The sequence below is a fragment of the Corvus brachyrhynchos genome, unplaced genomic scaffold (assembly GCF_000691975.1).
Source record: "Corvus brachyrhynchos isolate BGI_N302 unplaced genomic scaffold, ASM69197v1 scaffold115, whole genome shotgun sequence".
Classification (NCBI taxonomy): Eukaryota; Metazoa; Chordata; class Aves; order Passeriformes; family Corvidae; genus Corvus; species Corvus brachyrhynchos.
In genome coordinates, this window is record NW_008239553.1 from 940,081 (window position 1) to 961,810 (window position 21,730).

Here is a 21,730-nt window from a genome sequence, read left to right on the forward strand (position 1 = left end):
GCACTCACTTGGTGGTGGCTGGGAGATGTGAGTCCTTGCCTTGCTCCAGACTGTGCAAGAGCAGTGAAGTTAACACCATGGGATGTTGTCAAAGGAATAAGAACCTGTTGCAAGTAATATCTTTACTCTGCCTCGTTTAGTATGGCAGCCTTATCTTAAGAGGGCTGTATGAAGTGTGCTTGTCACAGCTGTGTCAGGCACCCACACAGCTCACAGAGATATCTTGCATGTTCTCTTCTGAGCTACTGGATGAAAAGCGGCTACTTTAGAGGGTAAATTGCCTCCCCATGTTCAAAAAAAGGTATCTAATTTAGACCTAGAGAGCATACTTCAAAACCTTTGAGTGAACTTTATGAAGTCTGTGTTCATTGTGTTTTTCAGAATACTCTCTGAACTTGCATTTTTGTTTTGTGCTCTGCAAAAGCAACAATTCCTTTGGGGCTGTAGAATAAAGGAAACACTTGCTTAAAGTGGTGTGGGGGAGTTGTTAGCCTATAAAACTCAGCCTGGGCCTTCGGTTGTGTGTTTCACAATGACCTTGGCCAATCACACTGGTGTTGTCTTAAGACCATGCAGCCACTTGAAAGGGAGGAAAAAAAGACCAACGACATGAACTTTTGTATCTGATCAGGGTTTTGACTGTTAGCTTAAGTCAGATTTCCTGTTGGAGTTGACATAATATGTCCTGAGTTTGATCAAAATTGAGGAAGTAAGGGAAGAATGAAGCCTGTGGAATGGCAGCCACCACTTGGAACAGCTTCTTAATGGAAGATCTCCATTTGGGCAAGAAATACTAACCTCAGATATACTTTCCTTCAATGCAGGTCTTCACCCTCTCTGTCCTGTCTTAGGTCTACAGGTGAAAGGCTATAATGGTAGATCCTAGAGCCTAATCAGCCTTTGATGGAGGGAATTGATTCAGAGCAAGGCAACCTCTAGTGTAAGTTTTTAAGGATGGATAGTTGATAAACTTTCAGTCTTCTGAGCTCTATTTTTTCCTTGCTGTTAGAATAGGAATTTTCATGTTGTGTTAATATACTCACATTACAAAACACTGCAGCTTGTCTTTTTGCTTGAGTAGTGCTTCAGGTAAAAGTTGGCTGGTTTGGCATGTGAGATGGTGGTTTTCTGTGGGATTTTTCCATTTTTAGAAAAAGCTTTTTGCAAACACTTGATTCATTTCTTGTAATTTCATTTTATTTCTTCAGTTGAAGTTCCTGTGTGGGAACAATGAGAGCTGTGTAGGAGCTGTACCCATTACACCACACTGTGGCCTTCAAGGTTCATTGTAGGGACACACATGGTCCTTGGGGAGCTGCCTTCTGAAAATAAGAGGATTTTAAGGGAGAAATCAAGCAGCAGTGTATTTCTAGCTAGGTGTGAATGATGTACAAGAGTGAGAAACTGCTGCCTGTGCCTTAGGAACCCTGAAAAACAACACTGGTGAGCTCCACTGCCCTTGAATGAAGAGGGAGCTTTATCAGCACATCACTGTAGTTCAAAATCTAATTGGTGGCTTGTCTCTGCCAGGCACCTGTGAAGGCACATGATCATGTTTGAGTCCTCACAATATTGACAAGACTGTAAAAATTCAGAGTTCAGGTTTAAGGTCTGAAGTTATTTTTCTAAGGAAAGAGGATTTTGTCATACCAAGGATCTGAGGAGATACGGATCCACGAAGTGGAGCCTCTGACTGCAGATACTATTGTGGTTTTCTGCTCCCTTAAGAAAAAAAACCCAAACCCCAAACCACCAGAACTCTGAAAGAGGTTCTTGTCCAAAAGTGAAGATTTTCTGTAGTTATTCCAAATGACTGTTTCCTCAGGAGGATCATTTTCATAGCTTATGCGTAATTCTTTAATCCAGCTCGAAGCCCACAAGACAGATGGGGTCGTGACAAGAGCCAGGAAGTTTGCATGATCTTATTAGACTGGATCATCTTTAACAGTGCCAGTTCACATCACCTGTCCATTTCTTGCTTTTTCCAAACACTGGGGGAAGAAATAAAACTCCTAGCAGCCTTGTGACATTTAGCATTACTCAAACACTCTTGCAGTCTCAAATGGTCAGCAAAGAGCAAATTTTGTGGGTGTGGGTGAGCAGAATTGGAGAGGAACCTCAGACCATGCGTAGGACCAGGCTCCCACTACTTGAACAGTGCCTTCTTAGCTGTTACAGTCTATAGTAGTAGACCAAAAAAAGCCTGAAGGTGTGAAAAGGGATGATGGAGCCACCAGTATGAGCAAACTTTGGTCTTCTGGTGCACATCCCATCTCTATGTCCCCCCAGCCCTGCCTGGAGCTGCTTTTAGTGGTATTTGCTGTAGCCCAGGAGATAGTTGTATAAGCTTTTTGGTACCCTGAGGTCCAGTTTTCAACCCTCTTTCCTGAGTTCATTGCTTAAGTATCAGAACTTCAGTTCTTGTGTCTTTGCTGTTGCTTGTGAGGGCAGGGATGACCAATTGAATAAAAGGTCAGGACTCATTTGCTGGGGGCTGATGGCAAAGGGTGATAGCGTTAAATACTCCCAGCAGTCAGTGATTTGCAGAGTGATGTAGGTTGTGTAACAGATCTTCACACACACGCTCTAACAGCACATAGAAAATACAGTAATTTTACTTGTAGTAATAAAGTTGTATTATTATGCGCCAGGGAATTGAAGGCAGATGCTTGGATTTTTCCCAGTGGGCTGAAGGGAGGTTCAGGTTTCATTTTATTTATTTATTTATTAATTATATGTTAAACCAAAGCCAGAGAACTATGAGTCAGCTTGATCTTCACTGCTTCAGTTCGTGTGCTGTGGTCCCCAGGCCATTGTCTAACAGATGCCTGTACCCACATGAGGCTGGATGAACCTGGAGACTGCAGGCTTATTTTTGTCACCCTGTTGCAGAAACGCCTTAGGGAGGCTCCATGTATGCTTAGGAGCCAGCAGTATGGGAAAGCCTCTTAGCAGAGGGTCCTGGGAAAACACTCAGCTGCTGATCCCAAGAGCAAGTTCTCTGTGCCAGCACCATATACAATTCTTCATGGCAGTCAGATCTCCAGGGAGGAGGAAACAACTCTGCCACCTCCTTCCTTCTTCTGCTTTATGGTGGCTGAGTTTTTTAGCTGTTCTATAGGCACTCTGTGTGCCCCTCTGGCTGAACAAAGGTGTATTTGTGCTTTCAAAGGTAATGTCAGTCTGCCTCACTGCTGTCTCAAGATGCAGAGAGGGATAAGTGCTCCAAATGGGCTAAGGTTGAAAATAAAAATAGACAAGTGAGATCCTCAACCAGTGTTGACTGTCTTGGCTTTAGTGGCGTCAGTGCAAGGACTCTATTTTTGCCCTTTCCTTAGGGTAAACCTTCAAGGTGAGATCACAATTGTGGGACTCACTTGTTTGGTTTTTACTCCTTGGCTTGGGCTGTCCTGTCCCTTCTTTGGGAAGCTATAAAACTTGCACCTTGTCCATACTACATGCAGATAATGGCTTAGGGCTGCCAGGAGAAGTCATCTTTGAAGTTATAAGTTTGCCTTTTGTGATTATTATTTTTTCAGGTCAAATACAGAACTGTTTGCATGAGCCTTATAAAGTCCAAGAATAAATCCAATGAAGGCTGCTGTGTTTCTTTTCTAAATGTCTCTGCAATGTGTGCTTCCCTGAGCAGCAGGACCAGAAAATCTGACAGGCTGTGGGGGAGATGGCTGGGCACCAGGAAAGAAGATGGGAAGCCATGTATATGCATATAAAAAGAAGTGATGTTTATAGTTTTGGCATCTCATTGCTGCAAGGTTTAGGGAAGTCAGTGGCTTCAGAGGATAAAGATTTGAGTGTTGTATGGACAGCAGGCACAACCAGAGTTAGACATTTTTTAAAGAGAAGACTGCTGTAGGGGCCTCTTTTTGGTTTTCAGATAATCTGGCAGGATGGGACCGTGTTCTGGGACCTGAGATGGTTTCCACTGAAAAGAGTTAGAAGAAGGTTTTGGGCTGTGTGAGAATCCCCAACAGTGTTGGGGATTTGATGTTGAGCCATCGCTTGCACTGCCCTAATGAAGTTACATTGCAGTAATTGTAGTGCATTACAGTTCAAAGTTCAGAAATCCCTTTTTTCTTTCCTGGTTGGTTGGTTGGTTGTTTTGGGGCTTGGGTTTTTTTTGTTTTGGTTTGGTTTTTTGTTTGATTTTGGTTTGGTTTGGGTTTTTTTTCCAATGTGGATGACCTTTGCCTGCTGCTGCATGGGGTTTACTTGGGGACTTTGCCATGCAGAGGTTGATCTGTGATGGAGGTTGCATTGTCACTCCTGACAAAAGGATGCTTCAGCTGGAAGGGCACCTGCAGAATCATGATGCCCGGTTTTACTTTTCCCAAGATGTGACTCTTCCAGCTCATGTTGCAGCTATTTTGGGTTGTACTTTGCGTGGTCTCTTTTTGTGCTCTCAGGATAAATCAGGTGTTAAGGACAGAGTGTTGTGTCAGCTGTGTCTGGTCACCAGGTGCTTACCAGGGCATTTTCACGACCACCAACTGCATGCAGGTGCTGGTCTCTGGCTGGCATCTCCTACTGAAGATGTCCTTGGTCTAAAGACTTTAAGGTTTTCTTCTTTCTGTTTGCAGTTAGGGGATTGTGTCCAGGCTCCCTTGCATCTCTTTGTCCATTCACTTCATGGACTTTCTGACACTCTTCTCCACTGCAAGATGTCATCCCTGAAGCTCAGGGCATGGTGTGCTTCCTATCTGTACCTCTTTCAAACAAGCAAATCTGGTTCATGTGACTGGAGTGAGTGTGCCCACTATCTTGTGCCTGGTGCAAGACCCCAGTGTTGCTCTTTTCTCCATCAGTTGTTGATCTGTGTAGAGGAACACCTGTGTTGAGTCAAAGAGGTAGGGCAGGGTCTTTGGAGCTTTATGGCCATGTCAAGTGCACTGCCAAAGCCAGATCTGGATCGACTTGTTGCCTCTACCAGGGTTGTCTGAGGGACTGGAGTTGAGGGTTTCTATGAAGATGTAGGTACACCTAACCTTTAGGCATTATCAGAGGGACCTCAACCACCCTTCTGCTCTCAGGGGCTTTGCTTATTTGTGAATCAGCTAGTTGCGCTCCAGTGTTGAGGAGCCACATCTGACACAGGCTTGGTGTCCTGCATTTCTGTGGTTTCTTTCCAGCCTTACTTGGCCTGCAGATGCTGGCTACGAGCCCACCCAAATCCTGCTTGTCATCATTGCTGTGGACTCCCAAGGAAGCTCTGGAAGGAAACCCCCCCCCCGGCTTTTGCTGATTGTGCAGGTCTGCCAGCAGATGCTGGAGGCTGTGACAGAGGTGGTGGAGAAGGCGTTGTGCTCCTGTCCCCTGCACACTCAAACGCAGCCATTGATGAACACATGTCTTACGACAAAAGCTCGAATGTGGGGGAACAGAAATCCCCAGCTTCACCATACGTTTCCTGTGTGACCATCAGGAAGTCACTTAATTGTTGTGGGTTCTTCATTGCAGGGTGGAGTTTCTTGTTCCTTGATCTGCTCTGCCAGTCATGTGTTGTTGAGGAGTGGGATATATGAACCCATGTGGAAGCCATTTAGAGCTGAAGGAGCATGTCTCCTGTGTCTGTTCTGTGATGCTTGCAAGACAGGCAGGATGAGTCCTTGGGCAGTGTCCCTTTGTTGCTCCAGAACCAAAAGGGAAACTACTTCCTTTTCAGTATGGAGAGCTGCAATCCTCACATTTTCAGTCTTCCTTGTAGCAGGTCTGTGGTGTGACAGTGATGCACTTAACTCACCCACAGCAACATTGCTTGGATTTTTTTTAAATCCAGACTGCTGCAGAGAGAGAGGGGATATGAGCATCACGTTAACAAGTCTGACGAGATTTACTGTGAGCAGCAAAGTGAGGTTTGGGTAATTCAGGACCCTAACTTAAAGTTCTGCTGATCCAAACTTAAAACTTGCACCGTAACCTTTGGATGTCTCTGTTTCTGTTGGGTTGTGTGATGGTTTCCCAGCATTGTGCACAGAATGCATTGGTTGGCTCTGCATGGCTACAGACTTGGTCGTGATGAATTCATTCGCCATGGCTCTTGAAGGGCTGGGTTTGGAGGTCCTTTGTGGACCTCTCTGCCAGCCGTGCTCACTGTCCCCATCCGTCTAGGTTGCAGCTGGCTGGTGCTGCAGCTGCCGGGTCCATAAATCAGCAATGTGCCCCTGAATATCTCCTGCATAATAACTGATGCATATTCATGTTTGCTACAACATTGTGTCACCCTGCTAATAAAGTATCCTGGTGAGAAGGAGAGCAGGGACAGGGTCCCAGCAGCTGGTGCCTCCTTGCTTTGTTTTATCTCCTCTTTCTGCTACCACCTTGTCTTTGGCTCCCTAAGATACCCTCTCTCTCTTGCTTTTCTAATGTATTTTCCTCACCTGCTTCTCCCAGATGTGCTAAAGCAAGCCCTGCAGGTTTGCTTTTTGCTGTGGTGCCTCCTTCCCCTTCATCCCTGCTCTGCTAATAAATCAGGGTGTGTGCTTGCAAAGGCCCTGCAAGGACTAAATGAACACGGGAGGATGATTGTTATATTTGAGTATGTAAATTAAAAGGCTTACTAATAAAAAGACACTCTGGAAGTATCTGGTCTTGGCTGTTCCTTTGAGCTCTGTTTTTGAATGAGCTTTTATTAGTGTCCCATTGGGAATGGAAGGGCGAGAAGGAAACTCACTTTTTGTCCCTCATCCCAAAATGGACTGTTCCTCACCCACAACTCACCTGTGGAGAAGATGGTGTTGCACCTATGCTGCTTTACCCTCTGTCTTGGAAAAACGAGGAAGAAGAAAAATGCTGTACCACCTTTCCCTGGAAAAGATAAAATTTTTTAAGATATGACTAGTGGCCTGTGAAATACCACATGTGAGAGAGCATGGATGGGTGTTGACTCTGCTTTTCTTCTTTCAGTACAAGATCCTAAGTGCTGTCCAGGGGAGCTGGGGAAGCCAACTTGGGTACTAACCAAAGTGTGTCCCGAGATCTGCCAGAGTCCAACACAGCCAGGACTGCCTGTCCCTGCAGAGAGGGATCCCTCTCATTCCTACTCTGTATTGCTTCTTCTAGGGGGACTTGAACCATTCCCAGACGAGAGGACCCTATTTCTCTGTGGAAGCTCATTAGCCATCCAGAGGGTGAGTGCCACATGGGCAGGGGCAGATATCCCAGGATACTCATTTGTCTGCTTTTCTGCTGCTGGCCAACGGCTTCCACCTTTTATCACCCAAACCCAATGCCACTGGCTGTCTGGAACTTTCTGCTGCAGGAGCTGTAGTGCAATAGGACATGTGATGTGTGAACTATTCCATTCCTGGAGACTGGAGTTCACCAATAGTCTTATAAATCCTATTTTGCTCCAAAACCTGACTTCTTAAAAAGTCTCTTAACTATTAAATGCTAAAACAAAAAAACCAACAAAAAACCAAAACAAACATCTAAAAGCATTATCAAAACAATTCTTGAAACTTCCCAGATGCAACTACCCTGTTTTCTTATCCATGTATTTGCTGGTAAAGTACATGTGTTAGGATTTAAAGCAAGCAGGAAGCTGAACAACCATACCTATTTCCATTGTAAATTCTTCTCAGTGAAAAGGGCTTGTATGCATTTCCTGAAACTAGTTTCCTAATTTTTTCTTTGTCAACAGTTATTTGGAAGGAATAAGGAAGGATAGGGAAGGGGAGGAGGACAGAAAGCTTGTAGGGAGAGTGCATTTCTTGACTCTGGGGTACTTTTTTTGCTGTGCATCAGTGGTGCTGAGGTTGGGATTGGCCCTTTTCTTAAGTGATGTAGAAGGCCACCTTATCCCAGTGATTTCCCCCTTTCTTGTAGCTGGGCTTCAAGTGAGGAAAACAGCAGCCGTGCTCAGCCTGCCCTTCTGCTCCCAGCCCTACCTGCATCTCTGGGTGCCTATCTGTGGATCAGAGCATCTGCCTCTCTGCTGGCTGCCTGTGCCCATGACCCAGTTGTGATTTCATCGGGATAATTGGATAGCAGGGCCTCTCTTACAGCACTCTGGCCTTTCCCACTTGATGTACCCTGCCTCCCCAATTGTCTCTGCCTTGGGAAGCTGGGCTGGAGATGAGCTGCCAGCTCTGACAGCCCAACACAAAGACTCAGCAGGAGACCAACAGCTTTCCCATCCAGAACTTCTGCTGGGAGCTTTTTCTCTCAGGTGAAAACCCCAGATGGGAAATCACATTGCCTGAATTTAGTTCCCAGCTTTACCACCCATTGATGGCTTTGGGCCAGTCCCTTGGCTTGTTTGCATCCCCTTGCCTGTCTCTGTAGTGAGTAGGATGGTGTTTCTGTTCGTGCATGGCCACCACCACCACCTCCAGCTCTAGCACGCCATCGCTTGCAGCTTAGTGGTGAGATCTGAATTTGTCCCTTCTTGTGCTGTTGCAGCAGAGCCAGATGGCTGCAACCTGCCCTAGCATGATGACAGGACCGCTGGGCACGGGAGAGGCTGCACCTTTCCCCGGCAGCTTGCCTGCAGCTGCTCCTTTCATCACCAAGAGGACCAGGCAGAAGATACCAGGTACCTTAGGAAACCAGCCTGGAGACAGCATCTCTTGTAATTCCACACCATTACTGGGCAGTGTTTTCCCCAAAGCCTAATATTCTCTAATAGCTGTAATTACAGAGATCCACTTACACTGGCGCTGCATACTCATCTGCTCCAAGTTTCTACTTCATTGCACCTTATATCTTGTGGGAAAATCAATACAGTTTGGAACTGAGACTGGCAAGCCAAGAGATTGTTCAGAGCCTGGGTTCATGGTTGTGTACCATGTGATTTAACAGTTAACATTTACTATCATCTATAATGTGGGTCTTGTTTTAAAGTTTCCTGGGTACCTGTCCATCTTTTTATATATTCAAGATACATCACACTGCCTTTCACCCCTCCCATTAATGCTTATGGGTGGGATTTTAATGCAAAGGAAAGTGAAAAGTTGCCTCTTCTCTTGAGCTCTATTGTAGAGTACCATTTATTTTTCTGAAAGAGGCAGGGAGGCCTGAGAGAAGTCTCTTTTCCAGGGTGAGCTGGAGGGCTGCCAGCCCAGGCAGGGAAATGTCTGCCTCTGAACCACCTGCTCAGCCCTGGGAGGCTGGAGTAGAGATGAAAGTGGAGGAGTCCTGGCAGTTTGCAGGCTTCTGCATCTCAACAGTGAGAGCTTCTCCTCCCTCACACTGCTTTCCCACACATGCTGGTACATTCAACACTAGGTCCTAAGTCCTGACTGCAAGATAAGAGTTCAGGTTTTATTTAAGTGTCCCACATTGTCCTGGCCTGCATTGTGGCCTCTTCATGCCTTTGCTATCCATTCAGACACAACCAGTCTCCTCTTTCCTTACACAGGTTATTCTTGCTCATGTAGAGTCTCAAAGAGTGCTGAAATGTTGTATCATAAATCACAAGCGTAATTTAAAAACTGTCTTTGGTTTTTTCACATCACTGGCCCTGTCAGATGCAGAGAACTGTGACTTGGGTGCTAGCACAGGTGGTCTCCCCCATCTGCATGGTTTTTTTTTTTAAGGGTCTATGTTCAGCAGTGGTGTGGGATGTATCATTTGCTTGCCTGTTTCTTTCACCCTTTCCATGGGCTGGCAGCAATCAACCTGCAGAGCAGTGTGCTTTCCTTCTGTGGAAGTTAGCTTGGAAGATTGGTTCTTCTGCAGAGACTGTGATGGGATGAGTGACTTGCTCTCAGGGAGACGAATAGAGTAGTGGTGGTGGGAGGTGAAGGTCCCACCATGATTCTCAAGCATATCCCAGCACCTTCCAGAGTTTCCTGACTGCATGCTGCTCCTTGTGCCACATTCACGATGCTGGAGACATGGGCATGAGCAGTCCTGACGTGTAAGTTTCTGAGATAATAGGCCTGCTCATCTTTCTTTGGAAAATAGTAATTTTGGTGGCCTGTATTGGGTGTGGAGAGTGGGGTGGGCGGCAGTTCCTTCATCCAGAGGGAAGCTCTTGGGTAGCTGGTTTGTTCTCTGGGTTTATTGTGTTACTGACTTATTTAGGTTGTTTGCTGTTTTGGGTAGTTATATCTACCTACCAGCTGTTTTTCTTGGAATAAGCTGCCAACAAAGAACTTTATTAAGAATATTTATTATTTGAGAGGGAAAGCAAGAACAGTGTAGTCGCACTCTCTTACTGCTAACAGCAGGTGACTGCACAGCTTCGTGTTTGACTATCTGACAGCTGAAGCAGGACCCAGGGAGCAGAGAAGGGGTAGCAGCTTTGGAATGATACTGTCTTGTTTTCCTTTGCTCTTTCATATTTTCCCAAGCCCTTTGTGGTTGGGTAGTCTCTGGCAGAGGGGTTGTGTTGCCAGAGGTGCTTCGACTGGAAAATGTGAGGGCTGGGCCTGGTGCAGTGACCAGTCCGTGCCTGTTCAAGACCTTGTGCAAAGCTGAGGCTTGCACATTGCTGCTGGGACATGTTTCTGGCTGCTGTGGAGAGGCAATCCCTCTCTTCCAGATCTGCCTATGCCTTGGACCTGCCTGCAGCTGTCTGTTGCTGTTCCTCACAGGTTTCTCTTTGAATGCACATCTGTATTTTGAGCCTTCTACATTATGTCATTCCTTACCTCTTTTCTTGTTTTCCTCTGCAACAATATTTTTGTGCTCAGTCCCTTGGGACAGGCTGCCTTTTCCTTCAGACCTTGAAGAGCTAGCAGAGGATGGAAGAAGCCATTCTGCTTCTTTTTGGCTTTTTTTCCTTTTTTTCCCCCTAATAGAAGACATTTATTATCTCCAAGTCATCTTTCCAAAGCACGGCTAGTATTTGTAACTTTTATTGTCTCTTTGGCATCCCTTTCTCTGTTCTCATCTGTGAGGTGCAATGTCTGAGTTTGCAGTTATACAGCCAGCAAGCCAACAACAAGCACAATTGGTTAGATTTGTAGCTCACTTGTTGATTTAAAAAGCAGCAAGTAAATTAAAATGAAGCATTGTATAGGCTTCATAACAGAGCATCAGCTTGCCAGCCTCAGTTCCCTAATCTCTTCAAGGCTGGACAGGCTACAGGGTACATCAGCATTTTGGTCCTTGAGTGAAGACAAAAGGTGGCATTTCACACCACCGGAGAGGTTCCTTCAGTCCCTCCACAGGCTGTGTTTTGCCATGTTGATGGAGAAGCCTGGACAGTCGCTGGGATGAGCCAACAAGGTTTGCTTTGTCAATGCTGAAAAATCACTGAGTAGGATTCCTGATGTGTGGGTGTGGATGACTGCTGGTAAAAGACTGGGATGAGTGTTGTTCTCCTAGAGGACTGCAGACCATTTCTGCCTGCAGGGCATCTCTGCTGAAGGGAAATAGAATCAAACACAGCAGCATTTGTGGTCATATGGCTCCTCTGGACAGGGCTTTGGAAGAAAGGGTGCCTGGTCTGAGATGAGTCCAAAGAGGTTTGCAGAGTTGAAACTTACTTCTGATGCGTTTAAATGTAGATACTCCTACTGGGAAGGTAAATGGTGAATGCGCAGTAATGAACAGTTGTAAAACTTCTGTCATGGCTGGCCTCAGTACAGTGGTGTTGTGCAAAACTCCGTCTCTTGACTTGTTTAGTTGGCTTGGTGTCTGTCCTGGGAGAGAAACTAAGTGATGGGAGTAAACAGAGGACACAGAGAGAGCTCCTTCAGTTAGTCTGTTGGAAGGGTGTCAGAGGCTCCCTTGTGGTGAATGTGTTGGAAACCCACTTCCGCTTGATGCCTGAGCTCATGTTGAAACTGAGGTTGGTGATGTGGGAAGTACTGATGGGGCCAAGCCCCTTGAGTTTCTCACCTCTGGTGAGTTTTTGGAGGCTTCACAGTCAGGTCCCCCAAGCCACCTCTCTGTGCCAGAGAATAGGGGCCATGAAGAAGATCAAGTTGTTTTTTGCAGGACACAGCTGGATCTCTGGGTAACACCACCTGTAGTCTTGATTCTCAAGACATACTTTAGGTCTTAGCCCTGTGAAAGCTTCTGCCAAGCATCTTGGTCCTTGTTTCTGCAGGCAAGGTCTGCATGCTGCCACCCAGCATGTACAGGCAGGGGAGGTGGTGCCTTCTGTCCTCACGCACACCTCCATCCCCTCCCTGAGAGACAAAGGTAGGATGTTGATGTCTACCGGGGCTGGGTGCTTGCTCTCCCCACTTCCTGCACAAGGCTGGCAGATGGCTCCTGTTTGCTGGAGCTGTGTGGCTCTGGCTCCTGGGCTGGGAGCAGCTGCTGCTGCCAGGCGGAAGCACTCAGTGAGGCTTTCCTAGACAGCTTTGAATGGGAGCCAGGAGCCCTCTCGCTACAGGAGAAAATCCACGAGGTCAGGAAATACAGCAGCGGCAGCTCTGGCTCCACGCTGGGGCTGTTGGCTTGGCACATGGATCCCAGCCCTCCTGTTTGGGCTCTGGCTCCAGGGCTGGGAGCAGCTGCTGCTGCCAGGCGGAAGCACTCAGTGAGGCTTTCCTAGACAGCTTTGAATGGGAGCCAGGAGCCCTCTCGCTACAGGAGAAAATCCACGAGGTCAGGAAATACAGCAGCGGCAGCTCTGGCTCCACGCTGGGGCTGTTGGCTTGGCACATGGATCCCAGCCCTCCTGTTTCCTGACGGTGCTCCTGAAACTGCTCTCCTCCTTGCTGTCTCTCTCACCTGTTGCTTGACAGCCTTGTGTGGCTTTTGGGGGGTGTAGTAGTGGAGTGCTGCAGAGGTGATAAATTCAGATAGGGAAACACTAGATGGTGACCTGGATCAGACTTCCAGATCTTGAAGAGCTTGCAGAAGATGGAAGAAGCACTGTTCCTGCTCTGTGTGGGACTGGGAGGCTGTGCTTTTGTGTTTCCCTGTTATTTTGTGGTCAGCTGTGTGTGGGCTCTGTGCTGGCTGCTGAGCAATAGAAACTGGAAATCCTCGCATCAGGAGAAGCTTTCACAACCACCAACTGTCTGTAAACCTCCATCCGGTGTGTCACCAGCATGAAAACTGTGGGGTGTCTGTTACTGTCTCTCTGACGGGAACCCCACTCTCTCTTCCCTGCATCTGTTTCATAGGAAGCCAGAAACATTACCTTTGGGATGGCTGTTGCTTGAACCAGACCCTGTGGTGGTGATGATGGTGATGTTCCTGTGGCGTTGAGGAACAGCCACCCCTGTGTTGAAACCATGGGTGCATCGAAGAGCAGCCTTGCTCTTCCCATGTTCAGGAGCAAAAAGTGTGATGGGGGAGTTATGGTGCTGGTAAGGTCACCTTAAGGATAGGACCAGCTGCCCAACTCTGTGGCAAAGTTTGGCCATATGGAAATCCCTGCTTTCCCTGCAGCTGTTGGCCAGGCTGCTTCTTCTGTGGGATTTGCCTTTGCTCTGGTGTGCAGTTGGGTCTGCACGCTGCCCGTGAGGAGCTTGCATTGGGGAAAGGAAGCGAGCTCGCCTGAGCATTGATTTTAGCACACATTAATTCGGGCAGCTCTCATGCCCAGAGCTGTCCATCATTCCCCACGCTCTCGCTCTGCATTAGGACATGTTTTGCAGCAATGGTATGGAGCAGTCAGGTAGGCTGCACCTGCCCTCCTTTGCAAGCTGCAGAATCTCTCCTGCCACTGCAGGGGTGAGGATGGCAGAGCAGTGGAGAGTTAGCTGAGGTGACAGCACCTTCGAGGGATGGCGTCAGTGAGCAAACACCAACACTGCAGAATTCTTGTATGTAAATTGTTCATGTGCTGGCTACGAGCAGTGAGTAGCAATAGCTCCTTTGCCCCCCTCATTTTCCCTGCCTCTTGGGTGGGTGGGGAGCAGGAAGATGTGGGTCTGTGTTTCTGTGGAGGAGCCAGATCTCAAAGCTCTGCGCTAAGGTGGTGTGCAGGGCTTGCTAGTGTGTGGCTGCCCCTCTGCTGTGGAGTGGAGCTCAGCTGGGGTCTGGAGCAGGGGAAGACACTCAAGCTGACATGGGTGACTACCTTGTCCACCACCTCCTGCTGCACTGTGGACCATAAAGCTGCTATGGCTGTGTGGAATGGGGGTCTTCCAAAGGAATAGGCAGTGCCTTCCACTGGGGTGGTCTTGAGGGAGAACCCCCTCCTTGAGAACTCATGTCTTCTCCTCCTCATATTGAGTCAAAGATTTTTTCGCTGCCTTAGCAAGTCCTACAGGCCTGGGCAATTCTGCCCTTCTCCTCGAGCATCTTTGTAGCAATTGCTTTATTGTCAGCATCAGATGCAAAGCAAGGACCATCGGAGCCACTCGCAGGCCTTTATTTACACCTTCCATGTGTTTTGCTGGGGGTTGCAGGTCTCCCTGCTCTGTAATGAAAGGTGTGAGCTGGTTGCAGTGTTTCTTCAGACCCTCAGGACCCCTCTGTGTTGAGCTGTGAAGCTGTTTGCTGCAGGAGTGATCCCCTCCTGGACAGCTGTGCTGGTGGAGATGGTCAGTCAGCATTTGCTCCTCAGTCCCCTTTTCATCCTGTCTCTCCCCAGAGAGATCAGAAGCCTGGAGTGGGGATCTCCCTTGTCCCTGAGAAGCAGTGCATGTGAGAACATCATGTACGTGAGGGCGTGCATTAATGGAGCAGAGCAACGTGTGTGCAGAGTCAATTAGTGAGATCACTTAGATTCTCTCCTGTAGCCTTGCTTTCAATCTGCATCTCTTCCCGGGCTGTCAGAACAGAGGCACATTGGACTTTCAGGGGAAGCACTGGGTAGGCACTTCTGGGTAGGCACCTAGGCTATGACATTATGTGCACTTCATGTCCCCCCACCATCGCCACTTTTCCGTCACCACCTTAACTGCTTCTTCAGCAGTGAAGGACAGCACACCGAACCAGAGGTCCTGCTTGGCGTCATATTTGTTACCTGGTTGCTCTTTTGCACCCCTTCCTTTGCCCTTCTTTAGGATTCTGGATGCTGAGAAGAGCATGAGCTTTGTTTGCCTTTCTGCTACCAAGGCAGCAGCTTAGAAATGGCTTCAGCAAGAGGTGGTTGTGTCTGATTGCTGCCTGCTCGAGTGGGAGATGGAACTGTCTGGGTGGTTTAGGGTTGCAGTCAGGTGGGGATTGAAGGCAGAAAATTCTGGCCTCCTTGCCATTAAATCTTTGCTGTGTTAGCAAATGCATCAGCTGCAGTCTGGGTCTAGAGCAGCCTTTGCCAGCACAGTTCGTACCAGCTTCCAGAGTTTGGGAGCAGGGCTGCCAAGCCTGGGGAGGAGGGTGGAGTGATTTAACTGTCTGGGGTGGGGGGGTGGAGGAGGGGGTTCTAATCCCTGTGAACACAGAAGGGCGTCTGACAAGGGGAACTGTGAGCTTGCCATCCTGCTACCTGCTGCGTTTTGGGTGGCTCCCCAAAAGAGCTTGCAGATGGTGGCTGAGAACGAGTAGCTGACCCTGGAGTGACTTTCAGTGGGCAGGGCCTGCAGTCCAATGAGGGTGGATTTCTATTTAAACCTTTGGGGTTTTGTAATCTTCCTGAGTTAGTTCCTCTTTCTCAGCAGACTTGGAGCAGAAATTTAAGGGAGGAGCTGGGGGGATGTGAATCTTCTGCTGAAGGGCCATGGGAGGTACGCAGTACTGCGGAAGTGTGGTTTGCTCATCCTGACCCTAATCATCATTCTGTCAGCACCTTTTGTGACAGCATCTCTTTCCCCCCTGTTGGGTGTGCCAAATTCAGCTCAGGGAGCAGGGATGCCCCTTCTGCAGTCCCCCCCTCTCATGATGGCAGCGCCGTTAGCTGGAGGACGGGCAGAGGGTGTGGATGTGCACTGTCTCAACCCTACCATGTGGATTGAGGTTTAATGCAGCCTTGAGGGTGAAGACATGGAGGTAACAGCATATTTGGGCAGGGCTGGACCTTTTGCTTGCTCTCATGGGAATTGACATCCCAGCCTCGTTGGCCAAGGGTTTCAAATCTATCTAAAGATTTTGGATTGTCAGCTTGAGATAAGGTTAACTGGGGACAGTGCTCAGCAGTTCTGCAAAACCAGACCTCTTAAACTGGTTACTTTACGGGTTGATGTACACAGCTTGTACCTCTGTTTTCTCATCAGTAATGCTCTCCTACCTCTTGAAGTTTGCTCAAGGAACCTGTGAAGTTTGCATCCAGATGGTCAGGCTGAAGGATTGCAACAGACCATGTGATAAACAGAGTTTTTGTATTTGGTTTGATGGATTATTTTGCCCATTTTAAAGTAACCTCTCTTAGCATAGTGACCATGTTTGTCCTTGCAGGTGGTGGTGCTCCTGGAAGTCCTGAGCTGGGGTCAGCTGGAAGATGACTGAATACAAGCTGGTGGTGGTGGGAGCAGGTGGTGTTGGGAAGAGTGCTTTGACGATACAGCTCATTCAGAACCATTTTGTTGATGAGTATGACCCCACGATAGAGGTAGGTGGCTCTGGGCGTGGGGTCTGTCTCTCTGTCTGTGTGTTTTCCTCTTGCTTTTCTCCACTTTGTCTCCAACCCAGAGCATGCTCAGTTTGGTCTCAAGTCTGAACTTGAGCAGGGATGTTCCTCTGCTTTGCAGAGCTATTCTGAGTCACTATGTGTGTGTTCAGAGGTCACGGTGACTGACTTATATCTCCTGCAGAAGGATAGTGGTGTCTGCTGAAGAGAGCTGTCATGGGAGGCAGCAGAGCTGGGCAGGGGCTGAGAGGCAGCACAAAAGTCCTCCTTTCTGATGAGATGACAGCACAGGGAGGGATTAAAGGTTTAGAACTGAAGAGCCATTTTGTGCCTGTGCTTCCATTTCTCTTACTGTGAAATCAGAGTAAATGTATTGACTTTTTCTGCAGGATGTTTTGAGCTTTACTGATGAAATGGGTTTTATCAGAGCTTGGTTGTAGTATGTATGTCTTGCAGTTTGAGTAAGACATGCTGAGCAGCTGAACTGTTGTGGCTCCCAGAGTGCTGCCTCTGCTTCTTCACAAGGGGTTAAAGGGTGATGTGTGTGCCTTAGTTGGTGTGCATGGCAGCAGTGACCTGAAGAAGCAGGCAGGGACCCTGTGGCCCTCACAGGCTGTATGGGGGTGGAGGGGGATCCAGTCCTCAGTATCCATTGTGCTATTACTATTTTCTTTAATTTTTCAAAAACAAATTCCATTCTCCATCTGCTTTCACTGTAGTTAGCGACGTGCTAATTAGCCTCTGCATGACTTACACCTTTGTGGGGCGAGATGTGGGCAGCAGTCACCGCTCTGCACAAGGAGTAACGTCCACCCTGGGAAGGCAAATTGCAGCTCTGTCGTGCCTCTTGGACAATAACCTCTCTGTCTGCAGTCCTACAGGATTCTCTACCAGATGCGTATAAATGCAGCTGTGGTTGCTGCAGTTATTATTATCATAATGGCTAAAGGCCCCAGCTGGGATGAGAAATCTATTCTGGTAGGTGTTGTATGTGTAGTCCCCACCCTGAAGAGCTTACAACTTACATAAACAAACAAGACAAGGCTTGGTAGAAAGGCAGAAATAGTCTTACAATCCTACAGACGGGAAGGAGAGAAAGCATTTAAAAAGCACGTGCTATTACGTCATTTGGCCAAGGTCACCTAGAAAGTCCATGGCAGAGACTTGAATTTAATTTAGGGCTCTTGAGTCTCCTTGCTTATGGATGCAGTTGCCTTCTTCCCCAGCTCCTCTCCCCTCATGTGGCTGTCCCCAGTAGCATTGTATACTTTTCTCAGAAACCCACTCCAGGTTGTTTTTGGCAAAAGAGCTGCTCGTGGAGAGAAACCTCCCTGGGGAGACATCTGCATGGGTGCATCCTCTCTTGGACCTTAGGTGGGCAGAGGCAACTCTCACCCAGTGATGTGTTGGGTTTTGGCATCCTGTGGTTTTTGTCTCCAAGCTGCCTGCTCCCTCTACGTACCCTGCAGGGAATTTTCTCCATGTAAACAGGCAGCAGGGAATGTAAACCTTGCATGGCATTTCCCAGCACACCCTCCTCACCCTACCCACTTCTGCAGTGCCCTGGGAGACGCCACTGTTCACTCGAGCCCCATTCTGTTTGTCTCCTCTTCCAAAAGCTGCCACAAGCTGCTCTTCAGCTCTCTCACCCCTGGTACTTTTCCACCTGCAGGTCCACCAGCCCTGATGCCTTTGCAGCTCCCTTGGTTGTACCCTGCTTCCCCTGCTACCCTGGCCAAGTACTGATTCATTTCAGGGTGATTCCTTTTAATTATGCTTCATTTTATGGGGATTTAAGACACAGAGAGCTACCTGCCAGCCATCCAAATGTGACCAACAAACCACCTTCCTGTGACTAAGCTGCTTTGGATCATGCCCAGGAGCTGACTATGACTGTTCAGCCAGCTAACAAGCAGCAGAGTAGTGCTGAAACAAGCAGGATAAAAGGGGGGGGGAAAGAGGATACGTGCATGGAGCAAAGGCGTTACCTGTCACCCACATGGATTGAGCACAGGCTGTGCTGCAAAGGGGGGTGCAGGTGGATTGGGGTGCACTGAGAAGATGCTCCCCACAGCAGGAGGGGTGGAGGTATGTCCCCTGTCTGGGGCAGAGACCCTGACTGGGTGTCTGCTCCCCTTCTTCCCTCCTGATTCACCAGTGCAAATGTTTGGCTGTGTAACTCAACGCTGTCTGCTCCATTACAGCACATTCTCACAGGCCAGCTCTTGGGCTGCCAGGGAGCTTTAGAACCTTTGTTTTGGGAACAGGAGAGCAAGGAAATGTATGCTACTGGCATTGTCCTATGGTGAGTAAGCAGGGATGGACTAAAGAGTTTCACTGTGTTGAGAAATTCTTCAGTTCATCTTCCAGCTCTTAGCAGCTTAATGGGCTTCCCAAACCTCTGGTTATATCCTGACTGTAGTGTTTAGCAAATGGGCTTCTTGGCCTGGTCTGCCACCACAGCTGGGATGCTCCCAGCATCCGCCTGGGATCTTCAGTTTGAACCCCAAACAGGTGTTGTTTCTGCTGCCTGGCACTTCACAGCTGGGTCTGGCTGCTTTCCCCTCTGACAAAGGTGGGGTGGGACATGGGGGCTGCAGAGGAGCCCTGAAGCTGCAGGGTGCTGGTGTGGGCTGGTGGCAGCTAGCCCTGCAGTGGCAGTCGTGTCAACCTGGTAGTGTGGCAGGGACGGCTGAGCTGCCATCCTGAACTTCCTGCAGAGGGGGAGGTCAGATGAAGCTATACACAAAGCATTGATGGGGAGAGCTTGTCCCATTCCTTTGCAAAGCATCCTCTGCAAGATTGTTTTATGTCTCTGCCTTGTAAGCCAGCTGGCTGGCCTTACGGGCAGTCTGTGATGACCTGAGATGAGGTGTGGGATCTCTTGTCCATCAACATGGTGGATGCTGGTGAGACCTCCTGGAACTGGAGACTTGTTAACTGTGAACATGTGTGCCAAGAGGCTGGTCCTCTGTCCCAAGCCAAGGTGAAGAGGTGGGAGGATGCTTTGTGGGGCAGAGGAAGCACTCAGGTCCCCTTGCATGAAGGAGGCTCCAGATACATTATTGATTAGAAATAGGAGCACATTCCTGCAGGGTAGCCTGCCAGTTGCCTTCAGAGCAGTTGGCCGGAAGCCAACCTTTCACTCCATGCTTATTCTCGATGGGTCAGCAGTCCACTTTTTGGGAAGGCACAGCTGAGAAGGTCGTGGCAGAGCAGATCTCATCTCTGATTTCATAGCCCTCTCTGCAAGGTGAGGAAAGACTTTAATTAGCCCCAGCAAATGATGTTGTTGTAATGAACCAAAGGATAGGGCTGTGTTGGCCCCATTCCCTTTCTGTGCTGCTGCCGGTCCTGTTGGTGACCTTTGCTGTGTCGGCTGTTTGTCTGCAGACCTGCAGAGCTCATCTGATAACATTGTTGTGGTCGTTGGAAGAGCAGCCGACATTTGAATTAATTTTAAACTGCAGCTGTAGCCTCTGCGAGTGGCTGCAAAGCACTGTGTGGTCATACTGCTGACTTGCACCTTTTTCATACCTTTCATTCTGGCTTCCTTCTCTTACTGAGAGTTGAGGATGCTGCACTGTCCACAGGGGATGGCTGTTGGTGAGGGATGAGGGATGCCCTCCGTGCAGGGGCTGCCCCACAGCATCCCTACTGATGAGACTGAGCACAGGGAGAAGCATAGTGGGGAGGAGCAGTGCTTTGAGGAGCCTCCCGTGAAAATGAAACTTTTTGAGCGATGCTCTGGGTGATATCCAGACCTTCTCACATCTATGATAAGTTGTGATTGCCTTTGCTGCAGGGAAAATCCCCAACTTCAAAGGACCTGCCTGGATAGTTCTTAGCTCTCCTGGAGCCCTCTGGGCACAGACTGGTTGTGGGAAACACCCTGTTCACAGTGTGATTTTATTTTATTTTTTTCTCATGTTTAAAGAAGGGGTTTACCATCAAACCCAGTTTGAAACCTTACTGGTGGCAATATTGCCTCTGGTGCCTGATTTGAGATGCACTGGAGGCACTGGATTTCCAGGTTATCTTAAACACCTTCCAGCCCTGCAGATCACAGATAGTGACTGGAAGCCCTGGCTGGCCAGAGCTCCTTTCCTGAGTATCCTTCCTCTTCCAGCAGAAGGAATTAGAGCTGAACAATGCTTAGGAAATAGTTGTTAAGGGCTATGCAATGTGGTAGAGATGAAGCCACACCTGGTCTGCCAGAGGCAGGGCTGGGAATGGGGAGAGCAAGCCAGGAGCTGTCTTCTCTGTGGTTCTGAGAGACAAGGAGAAACCTGCTTAGCTGCTCCCTTTTTTCTTTGTTTTTTGGTTTTGGTTTTTTCTTTTTTTTCTTTCCCTCCCATTTTTGAAGCAGATTTGATTTGTCTCTGTAATGGAAGATGAACACAGGCAGAGCATGACCTGGCATCTTCCCAGGGATGCACTCGCTGCATCCCTTTGTTTAGCCAGAGCCAAGCCCTCTTAATGTATCCTCCTCCCTTTCCCTCTCCTGGCCTGCAGGATTCCTACAGAAAGCAAGTAGTCATTGATGGAGAAACCTGTTTGTTAGACATCTTGGACACTGCAGGGCAGGAGGAGTACAGTGCCATGAGAGACCAGTACATGAGAACGGGGGAAGGATTCCTGTGTGTCTTTGCCATCAACAACACCAAGTCCTTTGAAGATATTCACCAGTACAGGTCAGTATCCTGGGAAGGGCCTTTTCCCTCTTGCTCTGTGCAAAGGGGGACGCCTTGCTGCTGCACTCTCCTGCCCACCCTTTTAGATCAGGCCCCATGGTGGAAGAACAGACTGCCAGCAAAGACAATTAGCTCAAGTGGCCATTCCCCAGGGAAGAGACAGAGCAGACTGCTAATGTCAGTGACTCCAATAAAACCCTTCCAAAGGGATTGCTTGTGGCCTTTGGGGACCTGGTAATGTAATGTTTAAGTGTTTATGGTGACTAAAGGAGAGCTGATCCTGTATGACCCCCTCCCTTCCCTCCCTAATTAGTGGAATTGCTTTGTTAGCGCAATCGATCTCAGCGACTTCTGCTGGCCCCAGAGCTGGAAGAGGAGGCTGGGAGAGACAGGGAGAGCTGCTTGCCCTGCTGTCCAGTGTCATGACCAGGCTGTGGTCTGCCAGCTGCACACACGTGGGGAGAGACAGTCCTGTCCCACTGGAGCTTCGTTTCAGCCAGGGCCAAGATGGAGCAGAAGGGGAGTCAGGGCTCCAGTGAGGTGATTTGCCCAAGATGATGTATGGGGAAGCGGTGACAAAGCAGGGACCCTGTCCCGGCACCCATCCCATTTCTCCTCTCTGTTGACATTGCCCCTGCAAAGCTGGAGAGGGAAG

The 21,730-nt window shown here is 48.5% G+C and overlaps 1 protein-coding gene across 2 annotated transcripts in view; it reads left to right on the forward strand.

Moving 5' to 3' along the window:
• HRAS (HRas proto-oncogene, GTPase) overlaps window positions 1-21,730 on the forward strand; it is a 42,766-nt gene that overhangs the window by 15,570 nt on the left and 5,466 nt on the right. Inside the window, exons 2-4 of one of the 2 annotated variants that reach the window (XM_008639363.2) lie at window positions 7,078-7,145; window positions 16,210-16,363; window positions 20,897-21,075. In XM_008639363.2, the coding sequence (XP_008637585.1) occupies window positions 16,253-16,363; window positions 20,897-21,075 (290 nt within the window). In that variant the 5' untranslated portion in view covers window positions 7,078-7,145; window positions 16,210-16,252. The remainder of the gene's footprint in view (window positions 1-7,077; window positions 7,146-16,209; window positions 16,364-20,896; window positions 21,076-21,730) is intronic. The other variant, XM_017741702.1, reaches the window with a different exon arrangement.